This window comes from Ictalurus furcatus, chromosome 4 (assembly GCF_023375685.1).
Source record: "Ictalurus furcatus strain D&B chromosome 4, Billie_1.0, whole genome shotgun sequence".
Classification (NCBI taxonomy): Eukaryota; Metazoa; Chordata; class Actinopteri; order Siluriformes; family Ictaluridae; genus Ictalurus; species Ictalurus furcatus.
In genome coordinates, this window is record NC_071258.1 from 29069457 (window position 1) to 29090243 (window position 20787).

General features: G+C 39.2%; 1 protein-coding gene across 1 annotated transcript; it reads left to right on the forward strand.

The window, feature by feature from the left end:
- The first annotated feature begins 900 nt into the window (after positions 1-900).
- mapk8ip2 (mitogen-activated protein kinase 8 interacting protein 2) lies at positions 901-20384 on the forward strand. The gene is made up of 12 exons (XM_053622289.1): positions 901-2264; positions 12459-12692; positions 12787-12865; positions 13734-13928; positions 14210-16549; positions 16992-17067; positions 17213-17385; positions 17514-17623; positions 17726-17848; positions 17990-18060; positions 18174-18272; positions 20229-20384. Exons 1-12 carry the CDS (start codon positions 2094-2096, stop codon positions 20299-20301), a joined length of 3744 nt encoding a protein of 1247 aa, XP_053478264.1. The 5' UTR covers positions 901-2093; the 3' UTR covers positions 20302-20384.
- Positions 20385-20787: the final 403 nt, after the last annotated feature.

Genomic DNA, 20787 nt, shown 5'->3' on the forward strand with positions numbered 1-20787 from the left:
ATATATTATTCAAGCTAATTATTTTTTAAAATCTTCATTTAAAATTTAAATATATCTCTTTGTACCCATCCATCCATCCATCTTCTATACCGCTTATCCTTCCTTCAGGGTCAAGGGGAAACCACGAGCCTATTCCAGGGAGCATCGGGCACAAGGCGGGGTACACCCTGGACAGGGTGCCAGTCCATCGCAGGGCACAATCACATACACATTCACACACTACGGACACTTTGTACGTGCCAATCAGCCTACCATGCATGTCTTTGGACTGGGGGAGGAAACCGGAGTACCTGGAGGAAACCCCCGCAGCACGGGGAGAACATGCAAACTCCACACACACAGGGCCACGGCAGGAATCGTACCCCCAACCCTGGAGGTGTGAGGCGAATATGCTAACCACTAAGCCACCATGTGCCTCTTTGTACCCCATTTGCCTAATTAAAAAAAAATTATTAAAAAAAATTTTTTTTTACAAATCATTGTGGGACTATAAATTTCATTAATATATTAACATGTGTGTTACTATTTAACAATTAGTGTTAACTGTTAGTGTCTGTGAGTATGCATGATATTAACTCAGTATGATCTGCAATGCATTATATGGTATTGTCCATATTGCGTTCAGTAAATAACAACATAGCGACCTAAAATAGTGAATAATGATGTAATCACTTTTTGTGAATTTTATTTTGACACAGTTCTTTTAGATTTATATCCCTTATCAAATAAAATCAGTTTCTGGCAGTAGACTCAAATTTTAAATAGAACATGAGTAAACAGTGACACAAGCAAGATTAACTTTTAAATAAATAATTGAAAAGGTTTCAAAGTGTGCCAGGAAATCGAAATAACCTTTTCTGACATGATAAAAGTCAGAAATGTGGGAGTTATACATGAGAGCCGCGTGTCATTCTCGTGTATCACAAGAATAGAGTTAGATATTGGAGTGCTTCCAAGTACAAAGTCATTTTAAAATCCTTTTCCATATCTCAGTGGAAAATACATTAATCTCTCTTAGGATTGCATAATAGCTTTATCAAGTTCACTGCTTTCATTTCTTAGCTGTGATGAAAGATATATATCTACAATATCAGGGAAAAATCTAATATCTACGGTTACTGTTATTTATATATTTATGCTCATTTTATTCCTGCATAATAGTAATGACAATTTAAATATCATCAGTTATCGGCACTATTAATCAAAAACTCGAAAAGAAAAGAAAAAACACTGTCAGTTAATGGTGAGTCACTCTTCATGTAGAAGAGATGGTGGGAATCTGACAATAATTGGCTTTTTATTTTATATTTACAAACAATACATTTTTAGTTTGGGGAAAAAATGAAACATAAGGGTTGTCTGACTTGGGCTTTACACTGAAATCTTGTATAATATGAAATAATTAAATGGGTATAGACAAGGAAAGGTATAGAAAGTGCACTCTTTTGAATAGCATTGTCAATAAACCATCATGATTTATCTATGTGTATGAATATATACAGTATATATCCCTGTATCTGTAGATGGAGGGAGTCATTCGGGGTGTGAAAAGCTGCATTGCAGCATTCCTCTCACCGGAGTGGAGTAGAACTGATGTGATCTGTATAAGAGCAGTTACTATAGCTCAGTGCTTCCTGTTATTGCCCCGAGCCATCACCCAGACGCTGTCCTCGTTTAACAGCATGCTCACCCATATAGCCATCACCTAACAGTAACCCTGAATGAGTGAGACTTCTGAAAACTGCCTGGATTCCTAGTAATAGATATTTGATAGGGTGAAATGAGGGACAAGTCATGTTCTTAGCCTCAGTCCTGAATGCTTAGTTTGGCTTTGACCTGAGTGTATGTGTATCCGGACTATTTCAGTGAGTGGTTAAGTGACTTTGGAATTGTTGCTAGGTTGTCATAGTTGAGCTATTGTGATACCAATCCTTCCAAGGACAAATGCACAGAATATTAGTAGATTAGTTTATTTTATGCTACAGTATACAAATGGTGTATATTCTGTATTATAGTGAGAATATGTTATGTAACCCTAACGCTAAGTGCCCTGTTCTGAGTTGTATATGTAGATTGTAAATGTAATTTTTGTGATGTGTACTTTAAAAAAAAAAACAGTCAAGCAACGGACCATATTCTTCTTTTCACCCTTCTGCAGGGCAGCACATGACATCAGTCTGGAGGAGTTTGATGATGAAGATCTATCTGAGATCACAGATGACTGTGGCATCGGCCTCAACTATGACTCTGATCCTTATGAAAAGGTAAATCACATTCTGTCCTATTCAATTCTATTCCTCATAATGTAGTAGTAATAATAATAATAATAATAATAATAATAGTAATAATAAACCATGAAAGGGTCTGCTCTTGCCACTCTTTTTTACACCTTTTCCTCTGACCATTATGAAACACTGAAACTGGAGACTCCTTCCATAAATACTAATTAAACTTCTTATAGAAACAGTATAAAGAAATAGATCACCATATAAAGTTGTGTATAAATTATTACTATTAATTAAATGAATTGAATTAAATATCTGAAATTGTTCTTTTTTATAGTAATAATTATGCTAAATATGGCATGAGTCTTATGCACAAAAAATTATTTTTATACAAGATACGACTTGATGATAGTTGCATTAGCAAGATAAGAAATAGTAATAATTTGCCTATTATCTGAAGAAAATCTGATAGCTCAAATAAAGCGAATCATTTGATTGTTTGTAGAACTCATTTGAGAGAAATACATGGTTAAAACACACAAAGATTAATAATAAAGAGAAAGGTAAAGAGCATTCGAATACGAATTGTATGAGAATGGAAAATATATAGATGTACTGAAAAACAAGACATAAGCAGATTTGCTGAACGCCTTGCTTTGGCAGTGAGTCTGCTGGTCCAATCTTATGTATGGACAGATTTCAGCAGGAATTACACCAAAGGTCCAGTTGTAGCCTCGGTTGAGTCAACTTGTCCGGTCAGCTTGTCCAGCAGCAAAGACAGTGGAGAAAGCCTTGTGACTCAGTGTGCACAATTGTTCAGTCTAGATAGCACCGAAACTCTGAAGTTCTCTAATGTGTCTTGCGATGATAGAAACTGGATGAGATCGACATGGGTTACAATCAAAAACTCTGAAGGTAGATGATGGGCAGAGATCCAGGTGGATAGATGGATATGAGCTTCTTGGATTAAATACTGTGTAATGTAGAGGAGTGTCTAATTTCGTGACACTTTTCAATTGGTACTGCTGATTGGTCAGTTGTCCAAAGGGATATCCTGGGGTGCAGTCCAATTCATACCCTTCTAAAGCCTTGAAAATAACTTTATATTTGTTCATAAGATGTCCAGATCACAAAACTGAAGTACTGACCATTCACAGAACTCCACAGTTCCAAGCATGATTTTTACAATGCATTTGTAAAAATCATTTGTAAAAAACCACATGACAGACTTTGATGAGGTCCCTGTTCATTTCAGAGTTCAGGATTACAGATTGCATTTTACTGACATAATAACAATGTGGACATCTAACGACGACCATTTGGGGAGAGTGTATGAATAAGTACAAGTTAAATAATAAAAAAAAGCTTTTGCTGACCACTCAATCCCTCTCTCTTACACTCCAATTGTTCTGTTTTGTCAGCTTTAGATAAGAGGCAGCTGTCTGTTCTGTACTGTAGAATATTAAATGAGTTGTGCACCTAGCTGCTATTTATATGCTTTTCTGTTTAGTCTCCCGGCGCTGTGTTCATCAAAATGCACCACAGGAGTGCATCTCAGTTGCCGCATTTACCTGTAAATAACCTTCTTTTAAATGAGGATTTAAAATGTGCATGGTTTGACTGTTTGCTGTTTAATGGTACAGTTACATTTATATAGCGCTTTTCTAGACACTCAAGGCACTTTACATAGTATGGGGGTGTGGGGAGGGGATCTCCTCAACTACCACTAGTGTGTAGCATCCACCTGGATGATGCGATGGCAGCCATAGTAAACCAGAACACCCACCACACACCAGCTATTAGTGGAGAATAGATGAAAGAGTGATGTAGCCAATTCAGAGATGGAGATTATTAGGAGGCTATGATAGAGAAGGGCCGATGGGGGAATTTCACCAGGACACCGGGGTTATACCCCTAATCTTTTACGAGAAGCGTCCTGGGATTTTTAATGACCACAGAGAGTCAGGACCTTGGTTTAACGTCTCATCCGAACGACCATGCTGTTTTTACAGTACAGTATAGTGTCCCCATCACTATACTGGGGCATTAAGACCCACTTAGACCACAAGATGAGCGCCCCCTGCTGGCCTCGCTAATACCACTTCCAGCAGCAACCTTAGTTTTCCCCAAGAGGACTAGACCCAGGTACTAGCCAGGCTCAACCCTGCTTAGCTTCAGTGGGAAACCAAGCGAGAACTGCTGGGAGATATGGCTCGGATGTCATATGTCACGGTAGAAGGAATAGAATTGAGCAGGAGTCTCAACTAATGTGTCAGCCTCGTCTGTAGCCGAATTGTCAGTGAAGCTAGCTCATTTATGACCCAAATATGACCCAAATAAAAAAAAAAAAAAAAAAAACAACCACCAACAAACCTGGCAACCCTGGTTGTACATACACATATCCTACAGATTTTTAAAAACTATTTTCTTAAATGTATATAATCTTTACTGCTAACTTTTTTTTAATGAATGAAGGATCAATTAATTATCTTCACAGCTAATACTGTAGCTGCTAATGCTAACATGAGCTAGTGACCATGGGCAGCATAATGCATACTGGATACAAGCAGGAAATTAGCAAGGTCATGCTAGATTGCAAGGTTATGCACGAAGGTCAGCTTTACCAGCAAGGTTTTGATGTAGAACTGGCTATGTCCCAATTAGCAAACAAGGTCTTTGCATCACTACTGATGTATGTTTGCTCTCTGGGTTAGGGTGTTTGAGTGTGGCTTTTTGTTTAATAAAAGAAAAACCAATTAGCATCAAATAATAAGTAGCCTTAACCAGATATTTCAGGTTGGATCTTAGATTATGTTAGATTATTGCTCTCTCCTCTCCCTTTTCCCTCTCACCCTCCTTCTATCATCCCCTGAAACTGAACACCATAACCAAAATGCAAATAATGTCCGAAATGAGACATAATATATATCTGGGTGGATGTCATAGTATAACCTATGAATAAGAAACAGTAAACCTGCCTTGTTTTTCGGTTGTATGTTGTCGGTAACTACAACAATGTTTCATTTCAGACATAACAGTATGTGTGTACTGACTGTATCTAGAGGGTGTTTAAATGTTTCATCGCAGTGGCTGTGTGCCATGGCTGCCGCAGTGAAGGAGCGTGATGATCCAGTGAAATCTCCTCTCCTCTCCTCTTTTCACCTCTCCTCTCCTCTTTTCACCTCTCCTCTCCTCTTTTCTCCTCTCCTCTTTTCTCCTCTCCACTCCTCTTTTCACCTCTCCTCTCCTCTTTTCTCCTGTCCTTTTTTCACCTCTCCTTTCCTCTTTTCTCCTCTCCTCTTTTCACCTCTCCTCTCCTCTTTTCTCCTCTCCTCTCCTCTTTTCACCTCTCCTCTCCTCTTTTCTTATCTCCTCTTTTCACCTCTCCTCTTTTCTCCTCTCCTCTTTTCACCTCTCCTCTCCTCTTTTCACCTCTCCTCTCCTCTTTTCACCCCTCCTCTTTTCACCTCTCCTCTCCTCTTTTCTCATCTCCTCTTTTCACCTCTCCTCTCCTCTTTTCTCCTCTCCTCTTTTCTCTTCTCCTCTCCTCTTTTCACATCTCCTCTCCTCTTTTCTCCTCTCCTCTTTTCTCATCTCCTCTTTTCATGTGTCCTCTCCTCTTTTCTCCTCTCCTCTTTTCACCTCTCCATTCCTCTTTTCACCACTCCTCTCCACTTTTCACCTCTCCTCTTTTCACCTCTCCTCTCCTCTTTTCTCCTCTCCTCTTTTCACCTCTCCTCTTTTCACCACTCCTCTCCTCTTTTCACCTCTCCTCTTTTCACCACTCCTCTCCTCTTTTCACCTCTCCTCTTTTCACCTCTCCTCTCCTCTTTTCTCCTCTCCTCTTTTCACCTCTCCTCTTTTCACCTCTCCTCTCCTCTTTTTTCATCTCCTCTTTTCACCTCTCCTCTCCTCTTTTCATATCTCCTCTCCATTTTTTTCTCCTCTCCTCTTTTCACCTCTCCTCTTTTCTCCTCTCCTCTTTTCTCCTCTCCTCTTTTCACCGCTCCTCTCCACTTTTCTCCTCTACTCTTTTCACCTCTCCTCTTTTCTCTTCTCCTCTTTTCACCTCTCCTCTCATCTTTTCTCCTCTCCTCTCCTCTTTTATCCCCTCTGGTTTTCTCCTCTTTTCTCCTCATCTTCTCTCCTCAAGAGGCATTTACTGCCCTAGGGTTCTGTTCTGTCTCTTTTGCTTCCCTTGATGCCATATGTCTGATTAAGTGTGATGACTTTATGCACGTAATTGCGTAAGCCTTAGTGTAATGCCATAATCCTGATGATTGTTCACTTGACTCTGGCTGATGATTGGTTACTTATCAGATGGCTTGCTTGGTTTATGAAAACCACATTACATTTAACTGAAGATAGAGACAGTAATCCCCCTTCCCTGCAACTCACACACACACACACACACACACACATATCTGCTGTGCAGATTATTAATCTTTGTGACTCACAGTATTCACAGCTCACCTCAGCTTTATCTCAGCTTAGCTTCTTTTCAGTGTCAGTATTACATAACTGCGTATTGAGGCCAAAATCCAAAGCTAGCTTTCCCTCCTCCATCAGCTGAATGCAGTGTAGGTTTGTGGGATTTTAATGACACCACTATGGAACACACAGTACATGTGCATATGCACAGTAATGCTACATCAACCGCAGTAGTACTATATCATGGGTAGTAGGTGAGAAATTAGCTATGAGGTTTTAAACATTGATGAGTGAGGATATGAAGACTGATTAATCTTATTAAAGTCTATGTTCTACATTAAATAAAAAAGAGATCTGAGGACAAAATGTAACAGAATGTATCTCTGTCCTTTCTGCTTTTTTCTGGGTGATATATTATAGCACAATGAATATATTTTGGCGTGAATGTCTTGGACAGTTTTTATGTTTTTGAGTTCTTGTGAAAGCCTTTTGTGCTTGAAGTGCAGTTGCTCACGTGTGCGTGTGGGTGTATTTGCGATTTACATTGTTTTTTTTCCCTTCTGAAATGAAAAATATATAGCAAAAAAGCCATCATCTGTAGGCATGGGATTCCTTGTATATAGTGTTTGTGTACTAAAAGTTTAGTGAACTATACAAGTTTCTAGAGGACACTATACTTTTAACACACTCGTATCTGCAACAAGCTTATAACAAAATACAAGGCTATACCCCATCTCTCACTTAATTCAGTCCCTGCTTTCATGATTTATTCATTCAGTCTGCCGTTTCTAACTCCTGCTGACTTGCTGAGACCTCAGAAGGTATGGACTAAGACTAAGCTTCAGGTTTAAATCAGTTGTTCGTTGTTAGACATTGATGAGGCACAGCTTTGACAAAAATTTCCAAACAGCTTTATAAGAATAGTGATGTGTGCTAGTGAATAAATCTGCTTTACAGCTGTGCATTTTGGTGAGTAATTGTGTATTAAGCTGTGCAGTGTGTAATCTGGGGTATTAGTTTCCAGCCAAGCTGCAGTCTTAATCAGAGATCTGAGGCTGAGCTGCTTTTCCCATAAACCTGTATGTAGAGAGAGAGAGAGAGAGAGAGAGAGAGAGAGAGAGAACGAGAATGAACAAACATCATACACATACGTATAACAATGTAGTACATATACTGCAGTATTGGCGCTGAATAGCGTGTGCCTTTGTACAGTGACAGCTATTCGTAATATTAGATGGGAGAATTGAACATAATGTCTATCAATAGCTCAACAATTAAATTATTCAGGGTTCATTTATGGCATATTAAGAATGATGTGGGGAAAACTATTACAAACTATTACAGAATTGAGTTGTGTGTGAGATCTGTTTATTTTTTCCTGTTGTTTTCTTCTGGCTAGTTTAGGATTGAGCAGGATTTTAATGGAAGTAGGGGATATCCTGTTTAAATACAGTAGGGGAAATAAGTATTGGACGCGTCAACATTTTTTTCAGTGAATATATTTTAAATGAGCTTATTCACGTGAAAGGTTCACCAGACTTTGGTATTAACTTAAGAAATCTGGAAATATAAAGAATTCGCAACATTAAAGTCCATAATTGAAGTTATGTGTAATAATGTGGAAAATGCAACATCTATGCAACATCTAACTAGCTTTTTGTTCTTTTTTATTTTATTTTATTTTATTTTTTACCATTTTGTGTCATTTTGTGTACACAGTTTTTAGTGCAGTACTTTACATCTGGCCGTAGTGGTCATAGTATATATATACACTATGACCACTATCCCAGGGAACTTGGGGCACAAGGTGGGGTACACGCTGGACAACCCATCGCAGCACATTAAATATCATAAAGGATTTTTTTTAATTGATAAGAGTAGCTTTTAATGGCAACAAAATGTTTCTTACAGTGATGAGCTGGTCAGCGCTAATATTATTGGCTCCCTTGCTTTTTGAAATTGACATTTACTCCCTTGTGATCATAATGGAGGTGTCAGAAGGACCTGGACCTGAACTATTCAGCAGCATTGGCAGGATGTGGCAGATTTGTGATGAACGCCGGTTCATCTCACTGCCAGAGCCGTGCCCTATCGTCACTGTATGTCCTCACTGCCCCTGTTGCAGCATCCTGCTGTTATCTGATACTGCCTTATCTGTGTGTGTGTGTGTGTGTGTGTGTGTGTGTGTGTGTGTGTGTGTGTGTGTAATAAAGCTCAGATTTTGCCTCCTGTGCCTGTTCTGTGCTTCAGGTCGGACAATATTAGAGAATGAGGCTGAAAGTGTGTGTTTCTATGTGCATGGAGTTGCATAATGATATACTCATGTCTTTACCTTAATATCTTATTCATTTTCTGCCTCATTCTTTCATCCTCCTTTTGTCCTTTCTTTCTTTTTAGGAATTGTGTATTAATTTGTCTACTGTCAACCCCGTCTTCTCCTTTTTCACCCCCTTTCCTTTCACCCTCCTGAACATTCATTCACAAGTTCTCTGCAGGTTTGGTTGTGTCAGCAGAGTATTTTTTGCTGACGTAAGGCTGCCTTGAGCAGTAAAGGCAGTGCTGGTCAGGATGAGACCGCGCCCTTGGGAATCTGAGAACAGTGGCAGTTTATAGCATCTCTCTCTTTCAGTCTTAGATGATTATGGATTTTGGTCAGTGATTGTTGTTAGCATTATTGATCAGGTCTTGGAACTGCATTGATTATTGATTTGAGTGCTTGCAGTGCTGTCTGTGGAAAAGCTGTGTGCATCTGACAGGGCTTGTTCATACACTCAGTTGAAGTGTATGGAAATAACTGCATTGCGATACTGCAGATGGGAAATTAGCATTTTTAATCTTCTGACAAACCACAAGCCATTTAATAGTAATAGGCTTTGCAGTCTCTTTTATTTGTAAATGATACATTGATAACAACGATGACTCAGATATCGGACATGGTTTAAAAAGAAATCTATTCAATTCTGATTTATACATGGTATTACATGACATCACTTACTCCCAATACAGTCCTCCCCAACCTGTACAAAGAATTTTACCCATTTTATAAAGGGGAAAAACTCTTTGTGGTGGCTCTGCTGTACTAACATCCCAAAGAACGAATGTTATTTCATGTGTGCAAATGAGATACATTGGGCACACAAAATATGGGCGTGTTCAGGTTGAGTCACAAGCAATAACTGCATGAATTACATAACAAGCAAAGTAGGAGTTAAAAAAAACAATATGTAAATGAGGCTTTTGCATATTTGTTCTTAATAGCACTGGTGGGTTCAGATCTCTAGGAGACTCTGAAATTAAAGTCAAACTGAAATTAAATCTTGCCACACATTCATAATGGGCAGTGGTAGCTTGGCAGTTAAGGCTCTGGGATTTCTGATCGGAAGGTCAGGGGTTCAACCCACAGCACTGCCAAGCTGCCACTATTGGGCCCTTGAGCAAGGCCCTTAACCCTCTCTGCTCCAGTGGTGCTGTATTGTGGCTGACCCTGTGCTCTGATCCCAACTTCCTGACATGCTGGGGTATGTGAAGAAAAGAATTTCACTGTGCATATGTATATGTGATCAAAAAAGACTCATCATTATCATAATTGCACATCCAGTATAACAAGACAGAGACATGTTTTATAAAATGCTTTCAAACGCGAAATAAAAAGTACACGTGAGTAAAAACTTCTTCACGGTCTCATGTGAAATATGACACCAACTTTTCTGAGGTAGTGGTCATGATTTTGAAATACTCAGGCAGAATAATGATAAAATTTATCATTATTAAAACCTAGTGAATTGTTTCATTCTATTAAACCTATTAACCTGCAAAAAAAACAAAAAACAAAAAACCTCCCATAAATATTTGCACATGCAATCTTCATTTCCAAAGTGAGCCTCATGCTCAGTAAATCACACTGGGAGTGCAAACTGTATCTATTTGCATAGACACCACACTGAGAAATGCCCTATAATGCAGTTCTTTCAGGTAGTCCTGCATATTCACATATTCGCAAACAGGCAAAATGGACAAACCTCTCCTATTTGGATATTGAAAGATACAATCTTCTGTGGACTAAATCGGCTTCAATGTTTTTACACACGCAAGCTTTATTGAAATGGGGCCTTATTATATAAAGCACAGTAAAGTGCTGTTTCAGCAGCAGACATACTGTACATAAGGCTTATGTTAGTTCTATCTTTTACTTTACTGGAAATCATCTCCGTTGAAACCAAAGTGGCTTTTTATCGATTGCTCGCTTTTGTATCTCTCTCTTATGCTCTCGCTCTTGCATTGTTCTTTGTTATCATTGATATACTGTATATATAAAGCAATTTTGCTTCACATGTTATAGTCTAAAACTAATCAGATTGAAGAGCAAGAGATTTCTCGTGTTCTTACTAACTATAATTTGTACAGATTTTCTGATTTAATTAGGGTGGGTTGCACCAATAAGGATTAAGCTTAAATCTAGAATAAATCCAAGGTTTATCTAATAATTCTGTTGCACCAAACTTTAAACCTTGTTTAAAATAAGCAGGCTTACATTTAAACCATCACTTTAATACTGGATTTAATTTCACAGTAAACCTGGATTATCTATAATCTTGTTTCTCCATCACTTTAAACTCAGATTTTTAATTTTTTCATTTGAATTTTTTTTTTTCTCAGCCTGTATCGGTTATGCGAATGAGTGGTTAATAATGGCAGTTGAATTTTTTGTTTTCATTCAAAGTTTAAAGTTCACGATCCCTTTTCTAGTCACTCCAGTGGAAGTGAAAGAGTTACATTGTTGCTGTTTATTCATGTTTATTCATTTTCATGTTTATGCTGGAGAATTCATATATTTCCACGTTTATGAAATCCGCACACACTGCCGCAATGTTGTCAATGGTGAGTCGGTCATGATGGAGAAAATGAATCGTAAATGGAGGTTTTAATCGCAGGTTAGAATTCTAATCCCCGATTTGTTAATCTGTGTTTAAGATTAAGTGGTGCAACACAACTCGATTTAAAATAAAGCCCAGATCAATAAATCCTACATTAGCTCTAAACTATGCTTAATTTTATCCTTATTGGTGCAACCCACCCTTAAGGTTTTAGTTTCCCGTTACACTCTAGAACCCTTAAGATTAACTTTCTCAGGGGAACGTTTACGTCTCTCTGTCTATCGTGCACTACTTTCTGTGCGTATGTCTCTTTATCAATTAGTTGTTTTTAGCATTTTAATAGTCACTCAAATAATGTAACAGTTTATTTTAATTCTAAGATTTATAGATGAGATGGAATATAGGCTCATAATGGACGATGAGAAAGAAAACACTGTTCTGTTCATTTAAAATTATAAAATGTTACAGTTAACCTTTTTTTTTTTTTTTAATTTATTTTAATTTTCTTTATTTTACCAAACTGGCTAAACAATAGTGGTAGATGATCATGACTTTTATCATTTAGTCGTGTTCATTTTTGTATCTTTTTACTTATTATCATGCAGCTCTATTTTGTGCTGATGTCTTTAATCCAGGTTTGTGTCCCCTAAAACACACACTACTTCAGATAGAAATCACTTCTAGAGTTTTGATCCTATAAACCACATACATCAGAAATATCAATAGCTTTTCTGTAGAACTCATTTTAGCCTGTGCTTAGTTGCATTCCTGAATTAGCAACACACTGCAGGACTCCATTTTATTCCGAGAGCGTATTCTTGAAATATTTATGAGACGTGCTGAGCTCTTACTCAGACTTTCTGCAAATGTATTTTAGTTCAATACCAGAAAGTTTTACAAAGAGCTCTGAATGTGATTGTGTCTGTAGGACTCCCTCATCCTGGAGAAGAGTGATGTCCACCATACTATATGCTCATTCCAAGATGACTTCCAGGAATTTGAGATGATTGACGATGAAGATGAGGATGATGAGGAAGACGAGGATGGAGAGGCAGATCCCGATGCTCCACCCTCTCCTTCTGCGTCGCCTCCTCTTTCCCCTACTTTAGGTTCGCTTAAGAGCCGCCCCACAACCTTAAACCTGACCACTGCAGTGTCACAGGTATACACATGAACAAACCATATTGTATTGCTTTGATACAACTTGAAATATGCAAGTGTAAGACACAAATCTTTGTCATTGTTTCTTGTTATAGGATTCCTTGAACAATAACAGTAGTGTATCTCCACGAAAGTCAAGCTGGCAGGAATCTCTTCGCAACTCTACTTCACAGGGTAATTATCGCTAGCGCTTTTTTTATTGACTGTATTGACTAGTTCACAAGCTGAATACAGGCAATTGCAGAGGTGCCAACATCTATGGTTTAGCCGTAGCATTTATGATTTTTTTACTGATTGTTATGGTGAAACAGGACACACCTGAAAATACAATTTGCCGAGCAGAAAAGCCAATTCATTAAAGGAGAAAAGACACGGGACATGGAAGACAAATTTGTTACTGGTAGCTTCAACTATATTGATGAACTTTGACCTGTGAATTTACAACTCTTGTCTCTTTGCAAAGTAAATAAAAAATCGAGGAGCTGCTAATTATTAAGTACCACTTTCACCAGACCTTCTTGTTTTCTTATTGTAGACACCTCTGCAAGTGACACTTCATTTGTTTGTGGTAATTTCTATTCTGTCCACTGTTATTTCTATTAATAAAAAAACATTTAAGCCATTTTTCATTATTATTATTATTATTATTATTATTATTATTATTATTGCTATTATTATTATAATTAGTACTATTTATTGCTATTATTATTATTATTATTATTATTTTTATTATTTACCAATATTGATTTATTATCTAAAACAGACTAGTAATTTTTACTGTATACAGTATGTATTATGTTTGGATAATTGTATTGTTTTACATGTAGGTTATTAAATCATACGTAGAAAAAAAAAAAAGTTTTACATGTTCAGATGTGTAATTTTATGAGAGATGCACTAAAACGTCTAGCAGGTATTTATCGTATAAATCTTCAGAACACACGGATCATTTAGTTTTGCTATGTACACAAGTGTGAACACAAGTAGGCATTTTTAAACGCTTCATGTCTATTTCTTATACTCTTTATACCTGTGACATCAGGTCGTATGTCTCCAAGCCACACTTGCCTTGAGGATGGTTCCCACGTTACTGGCACATGCACAGGGGCTCCTGGCACCACCGTCTCTGCCAAAGGTACTCCCCCAAACCTACCTGGCCACTGTGGTCTCAATCAGTCACCTGGCAGGCCGCTGCTGTACGACTTTGAGGGCAACAGACGCGAGCGTCTTGAATACGGTACAAAAAAAAAACTCTGCTAGGGGCCCATCGACACGAACAAATATTTACAACCCTGAACCTGAAGTTGTCAGCACACTTTCCAAAGTACCAAAGTACTTTCCACTTTGTCCTTCATTAAAGTATTTAAAATGCATACCAGTACAATTTTCAGACCTAGGAATTATATATATATATATATATATATATATATATATATATATATATATATATATAATATATATATATAATTTCTGATCTTCTGTTTTCCCCCCTCTCTTTGCTGTTCTTTCTCTAATCAGGTTCCTTTGGTCAGCACAAGTCCTCAGGCGGTCCTGAAGTCACTGAGGTAAAGCCCAATGCTGAAGGAACTCTTGATGAGCGTGTCTCCTCAGGCGATGATTGCACTTCCCAGTGCTCTGATACTGAAGTTGACCATGACCTCAATGGCCATGCCAAACGCCGACAGTGCCGTCCTCGACCTGACGACACATACACCATCACTACAGAGACTGCTGATGACCCGGAGTTGGAAAATGACCTTACAATGGATGGCACCAGCAAGTGCCTATCCTCTACAGCCCCACTAGGGAATGATGCAGAGACTCCACTGTCAGATGAAGAGTTAGATAAGGAATTTGAGATTGACTTCATGAGCCAGGAGACCTTTGATCTAACTTGTAAGGAAGAAGAGGGCTCATCCTATGTTGAGTTTCCCAGCATTGAACCCACAGATGCATCTTCTCTCTCTGCCCATGCGTTGTCCATTATTCAACCCAGAGATGAATCTTGTGACTTGCCTCAGATTCAACCTGCTGCTGCTGCTTCATCAAATGACACAACATCTCCTTCCTCTGACCCTGGCATTGCTGACATGAATACCAAGCGCTATGCAGAGTCAGACCACCACAGTGATGACCTTAGCTCCCCTGGATCGGACTCTGATCTTGAGGGTGAGTTGGAGGCAGAGTTTGCCTGTGGTGGTCCACTGGTTAGTAACATGATTTCATCCATCTCTGAGACAGAACTGGACTTGACTAGCGAGTCCAGCAGTGGAAGGTCCTCACACCTCACAAACTCCATTGAGGAGGCCAGCTCCCCAACATCTGACCCTGAACTGGACCATGAGCTTGATGTTGAGCAAGACAGTGGCATTGTGGGTCTGAAGACATCTCTTCTTTTAGGCCAACCTGAGCCCATTAAACAAGACATTTCCCTATATCTGAAGGACAGTCCGGACATCCATCCCTTGGATGATGGTCAGGCCCTGATGGGGCTACAGAATGTGGATGATGAGCAGGGGTTTGAGCATCAAGCTGATCCAGATGAGACTCTGCCTCCTGCTGTGCCCTGTGATGACAGCGCAACTCATCAACTGCTGCTGAAGATTGAACCAGATCATAGCCTGGAAAGTTTTAAACGGTCTTTCTACCTTCCCATTGAACCTAGACACATGCCTTCAGTGGATGATTATGATGGCGCCACTGAAGGGGACTCTGAGTCAGAATCAGAGGATGAACTTAGTGAGAACTCAGACTCACCATGGCTTCTCAGTAACCTGGTCAACAAGATGATTTCAGAAGGGTCATTTCCAATCAGTTGTCCAGAGGATTGCCTCAGGCGCTCTTCCTCCATCTCTGACACCATCTCACCCTCATCTGACCTGGAAACAGAAGCCTTCAATGACGTCGAAGGATACAGTACACAGACACGAAAATGTGAAGGGGAACAGCTATCGGTGGGCTCAGATATGAGGACAGATGGAGAAAAAGAGGACAGAAGAGACAGTTGTGGATCAGGAAAAGAGCAAGAAAGCAAGGTTGTCAACTCTTGTCTATACATGAGCAATCCTACAAATGACACAGTTGTTCCTGTGTGCTTGGAGAGATTCCACTCCAACAACACAAATCAAGACTTTACATCCCAGAGATCACTGAAAAATCAACAGAACGAGGAAGAGGAGGAGCCAAATAATGACTTGATGATGGACAGGATGAAGGATCTGGACTCCCCCAGCCTAAGTGATAGCATCGTCAGTGATAAAGATGAGGGACGAGAGACAAGAGTGGATCCAATTTCTCTGGAAAAAATGACAGAGGTTAAAAACAGTCTGACGCTTGACATCCCGACAGCACAGACTAATCGCTGCTTCAGCCTCACGTACTCCACAGATAATGATGAAGACGAGCAGGATGCATCACCTTACCTGGAGGCTATTCACAATCCACCTTCACCCTATGGAGATGATACTTACCTAGACAGTTCCCCACCTATTGACGAGAGTGTCCGGGAGTTGAGAAATTCTTTTGATCCAGTGGGTGTCAGGCCTGTGGATGACTCCCTGGCATATGACTCAGTGAAGTACACTCTAGTTGTGGATGAGAATACGACTCTGGAGCTGGTGAGTCTGAAGCGATGCACCTCTGTCCTCAGTGACGACAGTGACGGACTCTCCACTGTTTGTGATGAAGAGGCTGCTGATGAGGATGAAGAGATCTATGGGCAGAGCCAGACAGTGGGAGGAATGCGCCCTGATCTATTGTTGAGCTCCTCCTCAGAAGAAGACTCCTCACCAGAGGCAGACCTACCTTTCTCCAAGAAATTCCTCAATGTGTTTGTCAATGGCACATCGCGATCCTCCAGTAAGTGATCTAACCTCTCAACCTCTAAATATGATTGTTAAATACATGGCTAAATTTAGAGAAACTGTAGAATTAAGGTATACATTTCCTTTTTTCATTCAAAACCAATTGAACTACAGTAAGCGATTTCTTTAAATACTTTCTGAAAGATAAACTTTCCTAGTTGAACCTAACTATGTTAGGTAATACACTTTACTGCTTTCTGCACAGCTTCATAACATTTAAATGTTTGTGTAATTTACCTATTATACACTTTAGTATTTAATAATTTAACCAAAGGCATTAAGCTGAGGTACATATTCAGTATTCATGAGGTTCTTAGGAAAGACTGCTATAGCTTTCCTGAACACACTCCTGCGTATTCTCATACAGTATGTTCTCACATATTCACAATCACAGAGGTTTACTTCTACATTCTGGTCACTTGGGCTTTGTATTTTAGGCACAGAATCTTTCGGGTTGTTCTCTTGCACAATAAACGGAGAGGAGAGAGACCAGACTCACAGAGCAGTCTTCAGGTAAATTAATGATGCCATCTAAGATTCTGTATGCTGTTCGTTTTTATTCAGATCCTGAATGGAGAAATGTAGGCTATCGGTAAAATCAACATGATACCAGTTCTATAGCAAAAGTAGAATCACTCTCTGACTGGTATTTCTACAGGTTTATCCCACGTCATGCAGATGAACTAGAACTGGATGTCGATGACCCGCTTTTTGTTGAGGAAGAGGAGGATGATTACTGGTACCGTGGCTATAACATGCGCACAGGGGCTCGGGGGATCTTCCCTGCCTATTATGCTCATGAGGTCATTGGCCAAACCAAAGACCTTCTGGGTAAGAACCAAGACAAGTCTGTGTTCGTAAATGCATTAAGACCTGTGTTGTTTGTTATGTTGTTTTTACAGTACGTGCTGGTTCTTGATATCACACATTACGGAATTCCTTCTCAATTATTTACCTAGCAATGAAGAGAAACCCAGCATGGATGGAGAGTTTTACTGTGCAGTTTTTGGGTTCGGTTGAAGTGCCTTACCACCAAGGCAACGGCATCCTCTGTGCTGCCATGCAGAAGGTAAACAAACAAAAAAAAATTCAACATGTGATGAATACCAGTGATCACTAATATAGGATCAGCGCTAAAACTTCTGCTGTCATTTCTTTGCATTGTACATAGATTGCCATGGCGAGGAAGAGGACAGTGCATCTCCGTCCTCCATCTTTGTGTGATCTGGAGATTAGCCTCCAGGGAGTGAAGTTGATCATGAGTCTGGAGGATGAGTATGACCTCTCTGAGGAGGTGAGAGAGAGAGAGAGAAATGGAAGGAAGGATGGCACAGATAGAAAAATGACAGATGTTACTTTTTGCTTATTAGCAAAGCGACTGACTGACAAACAGAAGTTGTTTTTTAAGGTGTTTAATGCATCTGTTTTCTTCCAGTTTGACAGATGTAGTCACTTCTTCCAGATGAAGAACATCTCTTTCTGTGGATGCCACCCAAAAAACAACTGGTAGAAACACTCTGCTGTCACTTTGTGGTTAAATACAATATATAAAACGAAGTCTTGTTCACTGTTTGAGCTCTGTTCTGCCCTCCTTTTGTCTTTTTGTCTCTGTTTTGCAGTTACTTTGGCTTCATTACCAAGCACCCAGTCCTGAACAGGTTTGCCTGCCATGTCTTTGTCTCTCAGGAGTCCATGAGGCCTGTGGCTGAGTGTGTGGGGTGAGCTGAACACTTTTGATGTGGTCTTAAAAAAACTCCTGACTCACTCACATTAGACACTTACTGTGCAGGAAGGGCAGGACAGAGGATTCTGAAGATTCGTTTAGGAAAAAGGAGGAGACCATGAATGGAGAAAGTTTAGGGAGTTAGATGGATGAAGGAGCGAGGAAGTGTAGGAGGGCTGGATGAGATGATGCTAATGATAATGGTGTTTCCATCACAGACCCATCTGGCACGCCGCTGTGTGAATAATTAAATATTCTTGCATCGTCCTGAATATAAGGAACAGACTGAGAAGAAGAGTTATGACCCCACATCAGTGTGAGAGACCCGGCCTCGTCACGCTAATATGACCTCATTAACAGAATCATCAATTACTCATAGAGATAGAGGGAGGAGGAGTGAGGAACTGCTGGTCATCTGTTAAGTACACTGGGCAAAGTTTCCTGAAAAAGAACATTATTTGAAATGAAAGACATTTTTTTTTTAGTTTTGCATTTGAATTTAAAAAAAAAATGTTTTTGTGACGCCAGACCACATTTCTAAACTAGACTAAATAATTACCATCACATTTTTATTTATTTATTTATTTTTAATATTCGCTCAGAATCAGTTTTACACTAATATCAGTCTTATGTTTGTAAATCGAATAGAACTTTAACACACTAAATCAGGCATATTGAACTCCGAGTACCTAAAATTCCTTTCATACAGAGGTCCAGATAAGCAACTAACATGACAGAATGGTGACGACCTTTTGATTACTTCCTGGCTGTAAATAAGACACATCAATTTGAATTGATTGTGTATTGTTCCGCACCACTTTTGACTAGCATCATGGATTTCTGTTTAGAGCATGATGAGGGGAGAATAAGCAGACACTGCTATGTCTATTCGTCTGTGAAATCTCTCCCCTTTTCTGAGCTAATGTCTCTCGTCTCTGGTCTGATGAGCTGCCGCAGCTGACTCATTTACATCGCTGCAAGTGACTGGATAAACCGTGACAGAGAGTTTGTTACTGAAGCCAAGATAGTTGGTGTTTAAAAGAATTTCTAAATGATAGCAATTTTTTCCAGCTGTTTATTGATTCTGCTATAGCATTTAGTATAATTACTTGGCTCATTCAGCTGAAATACAGGATGTCCCATTGGTCTCCATACACAGGGCACTATGTTCGCCAGCCCCATGTTGGTTATGTCTTTGTCAGTGGATGTTCGTGGACGTCCACTTCTCGCTTGGTCCGCAACACTTCCAATCTTTTTGAATTTGTTAATAAGTTTGGGAACAGTGTCGTGTGTGATGTGCTCGTCATGTTTCCTGTTAAAATCCATCGCAACAGTGTGACAGCTTCCCGATCCAGCCATGAGAATGATTTCAATACATTCTTCTTTTGTCAAAGGTGTTCTTAAAGGCTATCTGAAAAAAAAAATATATAATATAAACTACATAAGACAATTTTTGGAAGACATTTTGCTAAAAGGTGTTCATTTCCATGTATTCCTGTGTTCATGTTCATGTATGAAGAATTTTGGGACACCCTGTACTTCGCTGAGAATGTATCTCGACCAGTTGACGTCCTCTACTCTAAATGTTAAAATATTTTAATGTTATTACTTGTATTGCCTCCATTTGTTTTAGTTAGGCCCCTGATCTCTCAATGAACATTGTACCAATATTGAAATGCCAAAAATATGTTTCGACAGTTTTATATTATTACTGAAGCTTGTACTGTATGTCACTTTGTGTTAGATATTAATGAACAGCTCTGGTTAGATATTAATGAATATATATTTTTTAAAATAATAGGTTGAGAAATATTCATGCATTTAAAGGTTAATGGTCTGACGACAAATTAGAACCTGTATTGTTCTTCAAGCTGTTAGTATTTGTCCTAATCATTACTGTGTGTGTGTGTGTGTGTGTGTGTGTGTGTGTGTGTGTGTGTGGCTGGTGTAGACGTGCATTTCAGGAGTATTATCAGGAGCATCTTGAGTATGCCTGTCCCACTGAGGATATCTACCTGGAGTAGAGGGGACAAAAAGGTTACCATGGTAACCTCTGCCCAACAACAGAAGTGTGTTACTGGTTTTGGCCGCTTGAGGGCTCCTGGTGGCCTTTGAAAAGGTTTAACGTAGGCCTCGAGTTTCTCTCTCTCTCTCTCTCTCTCTCTCTCTCTCTCTGTCTCTTTCTCTCTCTGTGTGTTTTCACATGAACTGAGCTGAACATGTAGGTTTGATCTTAGTGATGCATCAATTTGTTTCACTATTTGTTTGTTTATTCTTTTATTTATTCTCATCCTTGAGACAGATTGCCTGTTTAACTTTTGTATGACTTAGTACCTAGGATTGTGGCTCAGTCGAGATACTTTTAATTTCTCCTGGTTTAGAAAACCGCCAAAACTACGACTTCACACATTTTAATGCATGGCTTTGAGGGTTATGCTCACAGGCAGATATACACACAGGAAATACTTATATTTGAAATTCATTTGGAAGGATGGGTTTTGTTTGTAAAT

Coding starts and splice junctions, on each gene's coding strand:
- mapk8ip2 (XM_053622289.1), top strand. CDS start 2,094: ATGTGTACTTTAAAAAAAAAAACAGTCAAGCAACGGACCATATTCTTC. Junction 13,929..14,209: donor ACGCGAGCGTCTTGAATACG/GTACAAAAAAAA, acceptor TTCTCTAATCAG/GTTCCTTTGGTCAGCACAAG. Junction 16,550..16,991: donor TGGCACATCGCGATCCTCCA/GTAAGTGATCTA, acceptor TTTGTATTTTAG/GCACAGAATCTTTCGGGTTG.